This window comes from Prionailurus bengalensis, chromosome B2, assembly GCF_016509475.1.
Source record: "Prionailurus bengalensis isolate Pbe53 chromosome B2, Fcat_Pben_1.1_paternal_pri, whole genome shotgun sequence".
NCBI lineage: Eukaryota > Metazoa > Chordata > Mammalia > Carnivora > Felidae > Prionailurus > Prionailurus bengalensis.
The window spans coordinates 31,275,567-31,293,862 of record NC_057349.1 but is presented as its reverse complement, the minus strand read 5'-3'; the positions used below and the strand labels follow the sequence as shown (position 1 = coordinate 31,293,862).

The 18,296-nt window shown below is 41.6% G+C and overlaps 1 protein-coding gene across 1 annotated transcript; it reads right to left on the bottom strand.

The window, feature by feature from the left end:
- Positions 1-730: 730 nt before the first annotated feature.
- On the bottom strand, positions 731-13,872 carry LOC122489370 (DLA class II histocompatibility antigen, DR-1 beta chain-like). Its single transcript, XM_043591089.1, has 6 exons — positions 13,711-13,872; positions 6,978-7,247; positions 2,690-2,971; positions 1,881-1,991; positions 1,452-1,475; positions 731-1,162 (listed from the first exon to the last, which is right to left on the bottom strand). Exons 1-6 carry the CDS (start codon positions 13,808-13,810, stop codon positions 1,149-1,151), a joined length of 801 nt encoding a protein of 266 aa, XP_043447024.1. The 5' UTR covers positions 13,811-13,872; the 3' UTR covers positions 731-1,148.
- Between the last annotated feature and the right edge of the window lie 4,424 nt (positions 13,873-18,296).

The following is an 18,296-nucleotide window of genomic DNA, read 5'->3' as shown; positions in this document are numbered from 1 at the left end:
TTTTGCCCTATGTAAAGGGGTTACCCTGCCAGTTTTACTTGTTTTTGTTTTCGCTTTTTTTCTTTTCAGAGGAAAATGTTCCACATGTAGCTACACATTCAGTGTGTCCATGGGAAGAGGTGTGTTCAGGATCTTCCTCTGTCACCATTTTGAACTGAAACCTGCATTTCTTGTATTTGTTGTCTTCTTTCATATCCCATGGTGCAAAGGGACCCATGTGTGTCTTTTTCTTTTTTTTTTTTTTTTAATTTTTTTTTTTCAACGTTTATTTATTTTTTGGGACAGAGAGAGACAGAGCATGAACGGGGGAGGGGCAGAGAGAGAGGGAGACACAGAATCGGAAACAGGCTCCAGGCTCTGAGCCATCAGCCCAGAGCCCGACGCGGGGCTCGAACTCACGGACCGCGAGATCATGACCTGGCTGAAGTCGGACGCTTAACCGACTGCGCCACCCAGGCGCCCCATGTGTGTCTTTTTCTTTGAGAACACAGAGACAGGACACCAACATGATATGGGTTCATTAAGGGCTTCCTTCTAGCTCAGGTAAACATGCCAAGTCACAGAATGCAGAAGACCCAAGGGAAAAACAGGGAAGGAACCAAGCAAATCTTCAGATTCACATGTAACCAAAATTCAGGAGTATAAATGAAAACCATGATTGTTATGTGATAGAATCCTCCCTTTATCTCCTTTTTTAATACTTCTTTTCCTTGAAACTATGTGAAAGGGGTGATTTTCACTCCACGTTTACTTGAGAAAAGCTTCTAAAGACATGTGAGGAGAAGGTGAGTTCCAATGCAGGGAGGCTGTAAGGGCTGCATTCACAGGGGCCAGGAGAGAAGGAAGATAAGGAACTGCAGTCAGTACTGGGGCTTCCAGGTCAAGGACGGGGTGGAGGGAGCCATCAGGAAGCATGGGTTCTGCGGGGTCACTGAAGCCAGGGCAAAACAGATCCTGAGAAAGCACCGTGTTTGTGGAAGAAATATGGGCCCTTTCCTGGTTAAAGAGATGCTTTCTACAGGGCCACTGATTTACAGGGAACTAACTTTTAAAGCAGCAAGATTTCTTCCCCTGCCAAGCTGGGAACCTTTTCACTCTGCAAAGAAGCTTGAAAAGAAGGTTCTTCCTGGAGTGTCAGCATCTCCACTTCAGCTCAGGAGTCCTGCAGAAGACAGAGCAGAGTGTTGTTCCCAGACCCACCTCCACAAGCAGCTTCCTCTCCCCTCTCTCAGGGCCTCGTGTCAAAGCACCACAGTAAGAAGAACATATTCTTAAGTATCCTTGAACCAAAGCTACTTTCGAGTGCAAACCATTTATTAACAGGTGAAAAGAAGCTTTACTGCAAACTGATCACATTTCAGTCTTCCTATGATTTCTGTCTCCTGGCTTGTTGTCTCTACATCAGTTCTAAGAGGCCAAGTCTATCTCTACAAGAGGATTAAAAGCATTACCTGTTGGTGGAAGTCCAGAGTGTCCTGCAAGAGAGGGGGAACATATATACTTAAAAGTATGGCGGCAAGTCTGTCCCCAGATACAATGTCCCCAGCCCCAGAGACCACTCCTCAGACTTTTCTAACACCACCACCCACATCACATGATGGCAGGGCTGAGAGGACAGCAGAAAGTGAGAGGGGTGACCCATGAAATTTCTGTCATACAAATCCACTGTGATTTCATTAGTGGTTCCTTCTGCATTTGCCCCTGGGATTCTACCCAAGATCTCCATGCGCTTCCAGGAAATGTCTGGATTTCCAGGAAATTTCCAGGTTAAAGAGATGTTTTATAAAGAGCCACTGATACAAGAGAAATAACTTTAAAAAAGCCATATTTCTTCCCCTAAAAATTCTACGGGGAGTCTCAATTACCAACAGGTGCCTTACCTTTCTGATTCCTGAAGTAGATGAACAGACCCAACACAAGGAAGAGCAGACCCAGAACAAAGCCCCCGATTCCACTCAGCATCTTGCTCTGTGCAGAGTCAGACTGTACCCCTGAGAGAAGAAGCTAGTTGTAGTGATGTTTATCCCTAGTCCTCCTTCTCCAACTGAGACTCAGATTCAGAGCGTTGAGAATGGGGGAAGAAGTCTGCCTGAAGGTACTAGAATAATTGGACGTTACCATAAAAGAGATTTAAAAATCACACTGAATATATAATAGACTCAGGCAATGAAGTCGTTTTAAATATCACAGCTCTGTTAAATCCACTACTTCAACATTTGATGGAGGAGGAGCGTGGGACTCCATGAGGTTTAAGTAGCTTGTCCAGGGGAACAGAGCTAATAGAAACCTGAGGTGAGATTGGACTCTCCTCATGTCAGGAAGGTCCCTACATTGTAGATGACATGCCTCTTTTTAGGTCACAATGGGGAACTCAGAGCAACAGTGCCAAAAGCACAAGTCCAACCCGAGGTGGGGGGCTGGTGCCCAGGGTCAAGGGGGAACCATGAACTGTGATATCACAGGGAGGCTCAAAACAGGCATGACCTCTTTCTGCCTGCCAGGCATAACTGTCTCCCAAGGAGTAAGGTCTTTGTGGAAACAATCACTTGGCTACCCCCAGGGACCTGTGGTGAGGAGAACATGGAGCAAATGACAGTATGATGTGGGGAGAGGAGAGACCTAACACTCAGGGAAAGCAAAGTCCCCTCCCTGCTGGGTGAGGAACTTATGAGATCAGAAAGCTACTCACTCCATTCCACGGTGATAGGGCTCGTGCGACTTGGATGCTCCACGTGGCAGGTGTAGACCTCTCCACTCTGAGGAACTGTTTCCAGCATCACCAGGGTCTGGAAGGTCCAGTCTCCATTACGGATCAGGCCTGTGGACACGACCCCAGTCTCCTCCTCCTGGCCGTTCCGGAACCACTTGACCTCAATGTGGCCTGGATAGAAACCATTCACGGAGCAGACCAGGAGGTTGTGGTGCTGCAGGGGCTGCGTCTTCGAGGGGAACACGGTCACTGTCGGCTCAACTAGAAGACAAGTGGTAGCGGGACTAAGTGAGGACGACAGAGTGAGTCTCCCTGGCTGGCTGCCCTCCTGCCTCCGGTCTCTGGTCCCAGGCTGCATCTCGTGAAGGCCTCCCTCAAAGCTGGCCACGTGGCCCAGTACCAGCCAGTCTCATGAGTCTTGAATTCAATCCTGACAGCACAGGCCCATTAGAATCGAGACGTGTTATGGAAATTTATGTGTTTTTTTTCCATAGCGTGAAACAGTTATTCATTGTTGAAGTGTTTACAAATCTTTGCCTGACATAAGATATATTAATTGAAGGTATCACATCTGGAGCTAGGCTGCCTGGGCTTAAATCCAAGCTCTGACTCTTACTAGTTGAACCTGGGAGAATTTTTAAATTCTTCTGTGCCTTAGTTGAGTCTCACCTACAAAGGGGAAAATATATTAACATACCTCTTAGGCTTTTATGAGGATCAATGGATCTAAAATATGTAAAATAGTGGCTGGAACTCAGCTTTCATAATATGTTAGCTATTTACTGTTTTTGTTTACTTTGAGAGAAAATATGATTCAAAGCATTGTGAATGAGTTGGGAAACAGCAGTTGTCTAGATGGGGATAAAAGGTAGGAAATCCAGGGAATGTTACCTCAGTGCACTCACACCTTAGAAAATGACAGAAATGGTTCCACCCTGGGAGGCAGGAACACACAGAGATGGTTTTATGTATCTCTGAGTTGAGTCTCAAGAAAAGCATGATCCTGAAGAAGAGCGAAAGAAGGAAGGAAAGTCATTCATTAAAAAGTTCTTATCTTTACACTCAGGTGATCCATCTCTATCCTTGGCAACAACAACAACAACAACAACAAAAAGCCACATTTATTGGAATTGTTATTTTATAATTATCTCTTTTTCTCAACTGATATTTGAAGCCAGGGCAGCGTCTGGGATTCGTTAGTTTTGTGTTTACCATTTGAGACCATCTTTGACACTATCAGGCCCTCACTTAATACAATTGTTTTAAAAGAAATGGAAAACTTGGTGGACAACATTTATATAATACCACAAAGTAGTAGATTTCAAATTGGTGGTGAATCATTGGCAACAATTTTACAGTACATTTCAGTAAGTAAAAATGTGTAAATTCTTAACCTGGAAAATAAAAAACAGAATGAGATATATACCCGAAAATGGTGAAAATGCTGAATCAAATAGCAGCTAAGTGTCAATCTTACTACATAGGGAACCCATAAAATTACTGAAAAAAACTGGGATCTCACAGATAATAGGATAATAGAAAATACTTAGGGCAGTAATTATAATTGGCATATAAATATGTGAAAAAAATAGAAGTTTAGAAAAAAAAATAGAGAAATTTCCAACTTAGTGTCAATATTGAAAGAACCTAACAAAGGGGATTGTGAAGTAAATTGCTGTAACTATACAAATAGTATTAGCTACTTAAATATGATTGACATTATAAAAAGAGATACATCAGTATGTTAATGATAAGAATCAAAATTATAATTCGAAAGGTAGTTTTACAATCATTTCAACTATGTGTAAACATGTTCTCTAAGAAAAGAAAAAAGTCCCAGGAAATTTACCTAACAGAAGCCTTAGAGAGAGTAGAGGTGCCTCAAAGTTTCCCAGCCCTCAACAATTAGTCTGATATATTTTTTTTTCTCAGTGAAATGCTTATGTACACAGAGGCACACTTATTTTAGGGTTTTCAGAATTAAAAAATTTTTTTTAATGTTTATTTATTTTGAGAAAGGAGAGTGACAGAGCATGAGCAGGAGAGGGGCAGACAGAGAGGGAGACAGAATCTAAAGCTGGGTCCAGGCTCTGAGCTGTCAATACAGAGCCTGACTTGGGGCTCAGACTCACTGAGAGATCATAACCTGAACCAAAGTTGGATGCTTAACTGATTAAGCCACCCAGGTGCCCCTATCTCAGAATTTTCAGAATTAAGAAAGGCATGTGCTAAAACAGAAAAATCCTACAAGAGAACAGGCAGTAATTTCTCAGAGACTGGCTATAGTAACATTTTTCTAGATATGGCTCCCAAGGCAAAGGAAACAAAAGGAAAATAAACTATTGGGACTATATCCAAATAACCTTTTGTACAATGAAGGAAATCATCAACAAGACAAAAAGGCAACCTACTGAATGAAAGAAGATATTTGAAAATTATATATACTCTAAGGGGTTAATATCCAGAATATATAGAGAACTTATAAACTCAATACACACACACACACACACACACACACACACACCTGATTGAATGCCTGGCTGGCTCAGTAGGTAGGGCATGCAACTCTTGATCTTGGGATTGTGAGTTTGAGCCTCATGATGGGTATAGAGATTACTCAAGAATAAACAATCTTAAAAAACTTAAAATCTTAAAAAAATCTGATTAAAAAATGGGCAGACATTTCCCAAGGAACACATACAGATGGCTAACAGACACATGAAAAGATGCTCAACATCACCAATCATCAAGGAAATGCAAATCAAAACCACAATGAAATATTACATTATACCATTCAGAATGGCTAAAATACAAAAGGTCGGAAGTTACAAGTGTGGTCAAGGATTTGGAGAAAAAGGAACCCCCTATACACTGTTTATGGGAATGCAAATTGGTGCAGCCACTGTAGAACAGAGTATGGAGCATCCTCAAAAAAAAAATTAGAAATACCATATGATCTAATAATTTCACTCCTAGGTATCTATCTGATGAAAATAAAAACACTAATTCAAAAAGATATATACACTCCTATGTTTATTGCAACATTATTTACAATAGCCAAGATATGGAAACAACCTAAGTGTCCATCAATAGAAGAATGGATAAGGAGGATGTGGTACATATATACAATGGAGTATTACACAGCCATAAAAAAAAGGGATTCTTGCCATTTGGATAAGTGCCATTCTTGCCATTATGCTAAGTGAACTAAGTCAGACTCATAAAGACAAATACTGTATGATTTCACTCATGAGGAATCTAAAAAAAACACGTGAATAAACAAAAAGCAGAATCACGCCTAGAAATACAGAGAACAAACTGATGGTTGCCAAATGGAAAGGAGGTGGGCAATGGACAAAATGTGTGAAGGGGAGTGGGAGATTCAGGCTTCCAGTTATGAGATGAGTAAACCATGGGAATAGGAGGCACGACACAAAGACTATAGTCAATGACACTGTAATAGTCACGTATGGTGACAGATGGTACATTTGTGCTGGGCACTGATTAGTGTATAACTTGTCAAAGGTGTTATGTTGTACACTTGAAACTAATGAAACATTGTATGTCAACAACACTGAATGAAAAAAAAAATTAAAAAAAAAAAGAAAGAAAGAAGGGCACACACATGTCAGAAACAGAGTGTGACTGGCCTCACATTCTCCCCACTCTTTCCTATCCTCATCTGCCTTCTGGTAAACGTTCGCCCCCAACTGGAGACACTGTCCTCTGCCTTCTCCATGTCTCCAATGACCTGCCCCAGTCAGTCCACCACCTCCAGCCCCTGTACTGTCTAACCTCGGCCTCAGAGGCCACCAAGGATGCCTGACACCCCCCTCTGCTCCCTCTCCCCACACACCCTCCCTCCCTGCCCCCACATCTAGGCCCACAGCCCCCCTCACACCCATTCTCTGTCCCTCTCACATCACAGGGCACCCCTCCCACACTGTCCCCACAGTCACACACGGACACACCACACTGTCCACATGGTCACAACCACATGGTCCCCAGAGTCACACACGGACACATCCACGCCCTCCCCACAGTCACACACGGACACATCACACTGTCCCCACAGTCACACAAGGACACAACCACCCTGTCCCCACATTAATAAAGGCACACCACCACACTCCCCGACGTCGCACTCTCGCAGGGATCCCCGTGACGTGCTCTTGCTCAACACCCTGTAGGCTCACTGGGACCCAGTCTCTGTCTCACAGTCGCACCTGCGCAGCCCCGGCCGCCCCAGCCCCCCTGTCCCGCTCACCTCGCCGCTGCACCGTGAAGCTCTCACCAACACCGTAGTTGTGTCTGCAGATCCGGTCCACCGCTGTCCGCTCCTGCTCCAGGTGGTCCTTCTGCCCGTTCAGGTACTTGGCAATGGGCCGTCCCAGCTCCGTCACCGCCCGGAACTCCCCCACTTCGCTGTCGAAGCGCACATACTCCTCCCCGTTATAGAAGCATCTGACCAGGAATCGCACCTGCTCCGTCCCGTTGGTGAAATGGCACTCGGCCTTCCCCAGGAACAAGAAATGTGCTGTGGGGACAGGGCGACCCGGTCACTCGCGGGATCTTGGAAGACACTGACGCCGCCACCCCTCGGGGCTCCACCCGCACCCCCAAACCACCAGCACCCACGGCTCTTCTCTCCTCTGCCGGCGGGGGCGGAGGGAGGCGGCGAGGTGACCCCTCTCCTGGGAGCCACTCAGGGTCACTGGGTCCTGGGCTCAGAGGCGGACCTCCCAGCCTGAGGATTTGCCCCTCACCGCTTCCTCCTGGACGCCTCCTCCCGATGGACACCCACCTCTCTCCTAGCCTCCCACAGCCCTTTCCTGGCCTCACACACGTCCCACCTGCGTCCCCCTCCCCCACCCCCACCCAACACTTGGTCTGGGCTGAGTGGCTCAGGCGCCTGTGAACCCAGAGAAGGGAAACACCCCCACATCCCCTCCAATCGCAGGGCTTAAAATTTATGGAAAGTGATGGACAAAACCCAGCGAGGCAGGACTTTATTTACCTGGGGGGAGAAATGTCACAAGACAAGCCTGCAGTTCTAGAGCAGGGGATAACTGGGTGATCTGAGTTTCCTTAGGGTGCCAGACAGGTGGTCTCAAGGGGGATGTTTAGGATGTGACAGGAAAGAGTAACTAGATGTGAACTAGAGGGCGTGTGTGTGTGTGTGTGTGGTGTGTGTGTGTTTGGGAGAAAGGAAGACACATTTCAGGTAAGGGTAATACAATGTGCAAAAGCCTGAAAGAGCTGATGGTGAATTTGCTTGGGAAACCAGAAGAAAAGAGTTCACTGAAGCACAGTGAGAGGAGGAAAGGGAAACGATTAGGAAAGGAGAGTAGGAAAGGAGAACACATGGGGCTGGGCACTTAAAGCCTGAGGGTGATATTAGGATTTTGACTTTATATTACATATAATGGGAGACTATGAAGAGTTTTAAGGAGAGTAAAACTGTGATCCTAATACAGGGTCACAATCCCACTTCTGAATTTCTAAATCCAGGAACCTCAGAAAATCAAGTGTTTTTTTTTTTTTTTGGTGCCAAAATTCATACGGCAAATATGATCTGATGAATTAAGGAGTCAAATGTGTCTCAGAGCTCTTACTTGTGATTCTGTAGCTTTAATATGTGTAAGCATAGATATATATGATATAAATGTATATAGATTTGGTGTTTTTGTCTGTATGTCATTTAACTGTGAAAATAAAGTTAATTTCTTTATCAGGACCCGTAAAATGGAGGCCACCCCAGCATCTCACTCACATCCCAAATCTAAACTTAAGTCATCCTGCACTTACAGGAAACACCTGCCAAGCAATCTTAACAGATACCAATCACAATTCTCCAACTCAGGTTTAGCTAGCTTACCTGACTTTGGAAAGTCACACCTGCTCACCTTACAAGGAAATCCCTAACCTTCTAGCCAATCATGCACTGTCTCCATGTTCCCTTTTCTAATGCTCTATAAATGTTCAAATCCCTTGGGGAAAGTGCTCCACAGTTTGTGAGTCACTTTACTCCCCCATCCATGGATTATTTTGCCTTGAATAAAGGATATCACATAGTTTACTAAATTGATTTAGTTTTGTCATTTGACAATGCCAAAAGAGTTAAAGAATAACCCTGTTGGGGCGCCTGGGTGGCTCAGTCGGTTAAGCATCCGACTTTGGTTCAGGTCATGATCTCGTGGTCCACGAGTTCGAGCCCCACGTCGGGCTCTGTGCTGACAGCTCGGACCCTGGAGCCTGCTTCGGATTCTGTGTCCCTCTCTCTCTTCCCCTCCCCCCCTAATGCTCTGTCTCTCTCTCTGTCAAAAATAAATAAACATTAAAAAAAAAAAAAAGAATAACCCTGTGGTTAAAAGTGAGGGATAGGGGGGTCTGGGTGGCTCAGTCGGTTGTGCCTGACTTCAGCTCAGGTCATGATCTCACTGTTTGTGGGTTTGAGCCCCACGTTGGGCTCTGTGCTTACAGCTCAGAGCCAGGAGCCTGTTTCAGGTTCTGTCTCTGTCTCCCCTGCTTGTGCTCTCTCTCTCTCAAGAATAAAATAAACATTAAAACAAAGTAATATGGATAAATGGAAGCTTCTGATATCATCAATGGTCTAGAAAATAGAATTACTGAAGAAATATGAGGCATTGTACTGGAAAATATTTGCGTCAGTCACCACTATTTAAAACTTAAAAACGCAAGTTGTTGAAAGTCGATAAAGATGTAATGAGCAAAAGCTTGTGAAATATTGAAAAACTTGGCTTAAAGCAAAAAATAAAAATGAAGAGTTGCACTTGCTTTGAATGAATGGATTCAACACAAAAGGCGGTGAATTTGTGCAACTGTCTAGTAATGAAACAAGCTAAAATTAACCATGGAATACTAAATTGGAGGATGAGTGTGTATATAAAGTGTGAGTTTAGAAATGTTAGAAGTGGTACAGTATAAAGCAGTTTTCAGCCTCAGCACTATATAGACATTTTGGACCACATCATTTTTGTAGTTGTGGATTGGGGAGGCCTGTTCTGGACATAGTAGGCTGTTTACCAGCCTCCCTGGCCTCTACCCACTCATTGTCAGAGGAAACCCCTAGTGTGAGAACCATAATTGGCTCCAGATATTGTCAAATAATCATGGGGTGAAGAAACAGGGAGGAGGGGTGGTGAGCTATCTCTGCATGACAACCACTAGTGAAAACCATCTGGAAAAAACTGGTGAAAAAGTCACTGTTAATCATGAAGAAGCTGAAAATTACATGGAAAAAAGTTCCAGTATCATACCTCTTTAAAATCTTGGTCCTACATGAAACTTACATTTTCAAAAAATCTAGTTCTAATGGAGAGCTGCTTTTCCAGCAAAATAAATTTGTTCAGGACCAAAGTTTACTGGTTTCTTTGTCTTGGCAATCAGTTGCTGTTATATTATGATTTATAATAAGAAATATATACTTGGTCTTAGTCTGAGTTTCTGGCACAGAACTCCTGAGACTCTAGAAATGTCCTAAGTGATAAGAGCAATAAAGGTGTCTTTTGTTATGTTGATGAGGTGACTTTTGGATACCCCTTTGGGATTGGGGCTTGTTGTCAGGAGAATCAACCAAGTGGGTTGAAACTTTTAGTCCCATCCCCCTGACCTCCAGGGAGGGCGGAAATGCTGAAGCTGGAGTTCGGTCATCATGGTCAAGGATTTAATCAATGATGCTTATGTGATGAGGCCTCCATAAAAGTCCAAAAGTCATCATGGTCAAGGATTTAATCAATGATGCTTATGTGATGAGGCCTCCATAAAAGTCCAAAACTCATGGTTCAGGGAGCTTTTGGGTTAGTGAACAGGTGGAGATTCTGGGAGACTGGCATGCTTGGAGAGGGCCAAAAAGTTCTGTGCCCTTTCCTCACACGTGCCCTGTGCTCTTTTATTCTTATATTTTAGGTCCAGCTGCTTCCTGATCCCAGAGTACAGTCTTTCCCTGAGATCAACTACTCAAGAATTATCTCTAATCCATCCTCCATTTCTTTAGCTCCCATTCTCTTTTCAAATGCTCCAGTCCAGTTTCTTTTTTGGATATTCGACCAAATCTGCAAACATCAAGTCCACCAAACCCAGTTCACTTTGCTGTCACGTTCTCAATTCACCCACCTCTTGGTGGTACTTACCACAACCGGCCATTCCCTCCTCAGTGAAGAAAACTACTTTCTTTGACTTCCATGTGTTGGGTACCTTTCTCAGTCACCTTGGCTAACTCATTGGTTCTTGCCCTCTTCTGTCCCTATGTGACCTCCTCTACTTTCCTGGAATTTAACACAGCACATGTGTCGATGACACCAACATACATACCTCCAGACCTGGCCTCCTCTTGAACTCTCTGACCAATGAGAGTTCCACATAAATATCAAAAATCATTTCAAACTTGGGGCGCCTGGGTGGCTCAGTCAGTTAAGCGTCCGACTTCAGCTCCGGTCATGATCCCACCATTCGTGGGTTTGAGCCCCACGTCAGACTCTGTGCTGACAGCTCAGAGCCCGGAGCCTGCTTTGGATTCTGTGTCTCCCTCTCTCTGCCCCTCCCCTGCTCATGCTTTGTCTCTCTCTCTCTCTCTCTCACTCTCTCTCAAAAATAAACATTAAAAAATTTTAAAGAAGAAGTTAAATATAGTCATTTCAAACTGAAAGGAAGTCTTGATTTCTAACTACCACTTCAAATAATTTCCTCTCTCAGTTTTCCCTATCTCAGTAAACAGCATCAGCATCCACCTACTCAATATTGAAGGCAAAACCCTTAGGGATAAGCTTGATTTTCTACCTACCCACCCCACCCGTTTAATTCATTAACATGTCCTACAAATATCTGTCCCATATCTGTTCACTTTGCCTTTACTACTGTCTTTGTCACCCACTACCACACTAAATGAAGCCACAAGTATGTCTTCCCTGGAGAATGATATCATGCTCCCAGATGGTCTCCCTGACTCCATTTGTGGCCTTCTACTTTCCAATCTCCACATGGTGGCTAGAATTATTTTTTAAAATATAAATGGACTCACCTTTATCCCTTATGTAGCCCCACATATCTCTCTAAATAAAAATCAAATTTCTTACCATTGCCATCAGGATCTAAGATGATTTGGCTCCTTTCGTCCTCTCCAACCTTATCTTATGTCACTCTCCAGCTTCCTTGTTATGCTTCAGCCACTCTTGCCTTCTTTCTGTCTTCTAAACTCAGCAAACATCTTCCCACACATTGACCTTTCCCCTGTTCCCTCTCCCTGGAACACTTGTCCCTTAGATCCTTCATATGACTGGCTTGTTCTCATCACTCATGTGTCAACTAGTGTCACTTTTCAGGGAGAACTACCTACCCACTGTACTGAAGTCAGTGAAACCAGTTCTCTCCATTTCACAGTCCTGATATATTTTTTAAAGAACATTTATAGCTCTCTCTGGAATTTTTTTCTTTTTTGTTAAATATTTATCCTATTATTGTCATTAGGTAAGTTCCATGACAGTAGGGCCTTTCTTTCTTATCCAAATAGAATTCTCTGATCCTAGAACAGAACCCAGTACATAATAGTTGCTTAAGAATATCTGTGGCCCAAATGAAGAAACCCAGTGTTCTGGGACCTGATCATTGCGAGTATTCTGGAAGTATGAAGGGGCTCAAGCTCCCACATTCTTTTATTCTGATAATACATTAGATCCCATTTGCTTCCTGTGAAAAATTCAGACAAACTTCCTCTTTCTATTCCTACTAGTCAGAAGACACATTCCCAGGTAAGGAAAAGTGATTTTAAGAAGGAGAACACTTCATTATAATTCATTTCATCCAATGGATCTGTGATAGTGCTGAGGGTCTGGGCAAACAGTGAGGATTTTCAGTAATGGTGATGACATAGCTGAAGAAAGAATAGGGAGGAACTGGAAGTAGAGGGAAAAAAACATGGCTAATTAAGGAGAGGGCATGATGAATGACCCTACAAACTTTGGGGCTAAGACTCCAGGAGGCCAGTGAGTTCCCTTGACTTTCAGCCCCAGGAATATAAACAACCTTCACACCACTGGTAACCTGCTCAGGGTGTCCAGTTTGAACCATATGAAATTGCTGATACTTGACTATTTTTGACATATGCAAATAGAATTTCATATAATTTTTTCTGTATTAGTTGAATACATTCTTGTGGGCTCAGGCCAGAGAAAGGGGAGATGTAGGAGAAGCTGATAGTATAGAAAGGCCAAAATAGATTCATAATGAACACTAACCTGTGGCAGGGTTTCAGAAGATAGCTTAAGTTCTTTAAGGCATCAAAGAACACCCAGGGATGCTCCTTACCTATAGGGTCATTTCAAGTACTAAGGTTCTGTGCTTCAGTTCTAGGGTACTCTCCACAGGAGAAATAGAGGGAGAACAAATCCCAGCATCTGTCAGAGAATCTATAGCACAGGGATGGATACAGGTCTTACAAACCTTAGGGTTTGGGGATAAAGGATAGGGAAATAATGGGGGAGACCCTTTGATATATCTTCACATATTAGGGAGAGGCACCAACATCAGAGGTCCTGCTGAGGCCATAACACAAGGTCTTCTAAGAGAGATCTTTCTAATCTCTTTTGACTCCCCATAAAATTTTCAGACAAACTTACCCTTTTTCTGGCATAACTCAACATAAAAAAGGGAACAACTGGATGGGAAACCGTTTGGACACCATTATTTCTAAATCTTCTGAAGAACCTGAAGAAAGGGATGGAAGGCTGGAGATGTTTTATTGGAAGAGAAGTAAGAAGAAATGGACTATATATATGGAGGCCCCTTCTGAAGCTCTTGTAGAAAGGGCAAGTGTGCAGGCTCTTTTTTGTGTGGAAAGAATGGAGGATCCATATAAAAAAGATGGGTGGTCACTGAAGAAAATGTCAGAAATTTCTAAGGGACCTGGCCTGGATGTGGTGACAAAGCTAACTCCCTTTCTACCTCTACCCCACAATAGCTTATGCAACAAGGTATGTACTTACGTGGGGTATCCCTGGCCCAAGCCAGGGGAGGGCTCAGCACCATCAGCATTACCATCAGAGCTGCCATCAAGAAACCTCTAGGGAACCACAGGCATGCCATGTTGGAGAACAGAGAGGACAGGGTCTGGGGAGCAGGCGAATTTCAGTGAGGACTAGGACCATCCTTCACCCACATCCAAAGTAATACCATGGAAGGAATTCATTTTTGTTTCTGGATTGGGTAATCTCTGTGTTGAAAACCAATCAGTCTCAGAGATGAAAAGCATCATCTGTTGCTGGTCAGAGTTTCAGTATTAAGATCCAATTTTGAAACTTAGAATTTCCCGAGTTAGAAAGGTTGGTTTAATTTAGTACTCTTAAGGGTTGATCTAGTTATATGTGAAACATTTTTGGACTTCTATGGTGAGCCAATTTTGTGCTTCACACAAGTTTGAAACTCTAGGAGCATTTATTTCTCTCACTGGAAGACAGAGTTGTTTCAACAAATGTACTTGTGAGTGTATTTAGGAGCTGAAGGGGTGGTGGGAAGAGACTTGTAAGTCAGAAAGACCTTTAATCTTGTCCTTTTTGCACCATACCATAGTGTTGTACGTTTGGGGAAATTACTTAACCTCTCAAATTACTTAACCTTGAAATGAAGGCCCTGATGGCATTTTATTTATATAAATCGAGGTGGCTGCTGTGTTGTAATTCTAGTTCCTTGAAAAGATTCCCTCATTAGTGTCACTCACTGCTGGACATAACAACATTTGCATTTACCTTATGTAATGACACCCACAGCTCACGTACAAGTGTCCCTCCTAGTAAAGATAATCAGTGGTCCCCAAATTCCTAAATCCAATTTATTATTTTCCATCATGACTCCAGAGTTCTCAGCATAATGCTGTGCAAGTTTCAGAACAGAAATAGTATCTCACTTTGGAAAAATATATTTCTATTAAGTTTAACATTTTGTGGAGAGGTTGGGTAGAAGTCATTATTGTCTCTGGATTTGAGAAAAAGCCATGTTCCTGGACCCCAGTGATAGTTCAGTACTGTTGAAAGTCATGTGATCATGACCAGGACAATGTCACATTCAATTTGACAAACTGTAATCCTAATTTACTCAGAAGCTAATTGTGATGTGATAATCTGGGAAAGCCAAGCTAAGGTTCACCTTAGATTATAGAATAAGAGGAATGGCAAAGAAAGGTAATTCTATATCAGGAACATATTGAAACATAAAAAGAACACTATCAACTCTTGTTCATATAAATTTGAATATAATTTATGTGTATATATTTTATAAAATTGAATATAATTTTTGAAAAAATGGACCAAGGAGTATGACCTAACTATGTTATGAGTAATAAAATTATGCTTCTTTAATTATTATATACTTCACACCCTTCTTCAATATAAGAAGAGTGCAGGAAACACAATGGTGCGACTGTCACCCAACCATCACTTGTACAGGTGATCTTGAGGCTGAACTTCACTGAAAGCAAGAGGAGAAGCAATTTTGCTCCACTTATGCTGTGTATAAGAAATGTCAAATAAGGGCTCATATCCTCAGTAAAGATAGTTAAATTGGTTCCCGAAAGAAAGTGGTGCTCAGTACAGAAGTCCTACAGTTCTCAGAAAGCTACTAGCACTAATATGGAACTTAAAGTGAGAAGCAGGTTAGTGGTCCCTAACCTAATGAAAAATAACAATAATAAGAAATGGATAAACAGGGCCAATTTCTTCTTACCGTGGAACACATACTTCGTCAACAGAAGACTGAGTCATTTAAAGGCTGGATTAGCACTTAGCAGAGTTGGACAGGACTCTTTCCAGTGGGATCTCAGTGATGTCCTCCCTTAGGAACTTTGGATAGAGCCATTCTTGACACTATGGTGCTATCTCAGTTAGTGGACAGGGTTTCAACTTCTGAATGTCATTTTTATGTTCAATTTATCTGTATTTTATAATGCCTTGAGAACCTAAAAAAAAATATATATATATATATATACACATATACACACATATATATGTATATGTATATATATATACACACATACATATACATATAAACATATATATGTGTATATGTGTATGTATGTGTGTATATATATGTGTGTGTGTGTGTATATATATATATATATATATACAACTGGAGAGAAAAAAACTGGAGAGAACAATGTCTCATAGGACTGTCCGTGAACATTGTATGTAGGAAGATGTTTGGTTTTCTATCCATTTAATCTAGACCTTGTGCTATTGTGTTGTGGCACCTCTTTACTCAGTGTAAATATTGGCAAGATTGTTTTTCAAACTCCACTTTGGTTTTTCACTAGCAACTGCCCAGTGATTCCAGGCTTGTGTCTGGAATGTTGTTTGTTTTACTGAAAATAAATAAGATCTTTTAGCAGTTATTTTTCTTATAGTCCATCCTTATAGATAACCAAGTTTGTTTATTTTTCAAGTTTTTAACTTGAGAGAGAGAGAGAGAGAGAGAGAGAGAGAGAGAGAGGAGGGGGGAGGGGCAGAGAGACAGGGGGAGAGAGAGAATCCCAAAGCAGGGCTCAAACTCAGGAGCTGAAAGATCATGACCCAAGCTGAAATCAAGGGTCAGATGCTTAACCAACTCAGCCACCCAGGTGCCCCTAGAGAAACAAGTTTCTACTCTGAAAAAGTAAACTTACTAGTAATTATTCTTTCCAAGGGGGAGAATGAGCTACTTCCTTTGTCTCAATATCTCTTCTAGTGGGGTGTACCTGTCAAACAAACCAACTATTTCAATATTGTTGAGCAATTTTGAGAACACTGGAGCATACAGCCCTACTAATTGTTGCTAGCATCTTTATTTTAGTCATGCGTTCATTCCACAGGCTACATAAGCAAGATAAAGGAGCGAAACAAGAGACTATTACACATCCATTCAGAAAACTAAAGATGACCTCAGTGCAAAAGATACCCTGTCAGTCTTTATAGTTCTAAATTTGGGACCTGATCTAAAGAGAAAAGCTTTCAGAGAAGTCAGTTGCTAGCATAAGAACAACGTGGACAAAAAAATAAAAAATTCTCTAAACCATGACTACACATGGTTTTGTATGTACTATAGGTTTTTGCTTTGTGGTCACCATGATGCTTATGTACTACAACTTATACTTATAACAAGCTATTTTAAGTGGATGACAACTTAAGTTTGAATGCATTCTAAAACTATATTTTTACTCCTTCCCCACATTTTGTGTTTTGATGTCATATTTTACATCTTTTTATTTTGTGTATCCCTTATTAATTATTGTAGTTATAGTTACTTTTACTATTTTTACTTTTTAAGCTTCCCAGTAGCTTTATAAGTGATTAATCCTTTACATTAGATTATTCCAAATTTTATTGTATATTTACCTTTACCAGTGAGATTTATATTTTTTATGTTGTTCTGTTAGTAAAAAGTAACCTTTCTTTTCAGCCTGAAGAAGTCCCTTTAACATTTCTTGTAAGGCTGAGTTAGTGTTGATGAACCCGTTTAGCTTTTGCTTGTCTGGAAAATGTTTTATTTCTCCTTCAATTGTGAATGACAATATCTCAGGGTAGAATATTCTTGGTTGATGGTTTTTCTCTTTCACCACTTTGAATATATTGTGCCACTCTCTTCTGGGGACTGAAAACTTTCTCCTGAAAAATCTGCTGAGAGTCTTACAGAGATTCCCTTGTATGTAATACATTGTTTCTCTCTTAATGCCCTAAGATTCTCTCCCTGTCTCTAACCTTTGACATTTTAATTATAATATGTCTTATTGTGGGTCTCTTTGGGTTCATCTTGTTTAGAAGTCATTGTAGCACCTGGACCTGGATAAATGTTTCCTTCAGGGAAATTTTCAGCTATTATTTCTTAAAATAAGTTCTCTGCTGTTTTTTTTTTTTTCTCTCTTCTTCTGAGACCCCTATTATGTGACTGTTGGTCTGCTTCATGTTGTCCCATAAATCCCTTAAGCGAGCTTTACTTTTTTTCATCTTTTTTGTTTTTGGTGCTCTGATTGAGTGAATTGCAATGCCTAGTCTTCCAGGTCATTGATTCTTTCTTCTGCTTAATCTAATCTGCTTTTGAACATCTCTGGTTTATTTTTTAGTTTAGCTATTGTATTCTTTAGCTCAGTGACTTTTATTTGGTGCTTTTTATGTTGTCACTCCCTGTTGAAGTTCTTACTATGTTCATCCATTCTCCTCCCAAGTTCAGTGAGCATCTTTATGACCATTATTTTGAACTCTTTATCAGGTAAATGACTTATCATTGTTTCTTTATTATTTTTATTTCTGAGTTTTTAAATTATTCTTTTATTTGGAACATATTCCTATTTCTTAATTTCCCCTGATTCTCTGTATTGGCATTTATGCATAAGATAGAAAAGCTACCTCTCCTAGTCTTGAAGGTGTGGCCTCATGTAGGAGATGAAACTTATCATTCAAAACTGCTGTAGTTCTTGGTTATCTCTCAAATCTTTGTGCTTGTCTAAGCAGGCTCTTTTATTTTTAGTATTCCAGGTAGTTGAGAGTGTGCCAAGGCCTATCAGTGTCCCAAAGGGGATGATCTCAGACAGCATCTAGATTCAGCCTGA

Coding starts and splice junctions, on each gene's coding strand:
- LOC122489370 (XM_043591089.1), bottom strand. CDS start 13,810: ATGGCATGCCTGTGGTTCCCTAGAGGTTTCTTGATGGCAGCTCTGATG. Junction 7,248..13,710: donor TTGGGCCAGGGATACCCCAC/GTAAGTACATAC, acceptor CTGTCCCCACAG/CACATTTCTTGTTCCTGGGG. Junction 1,992..2,689: donor CCCTATCACCGTGGAATGGA/GTGAGTAGCTTT, acceptor TTCTTCTCTCAG/GGGTACAGTCTGACTCTGCA.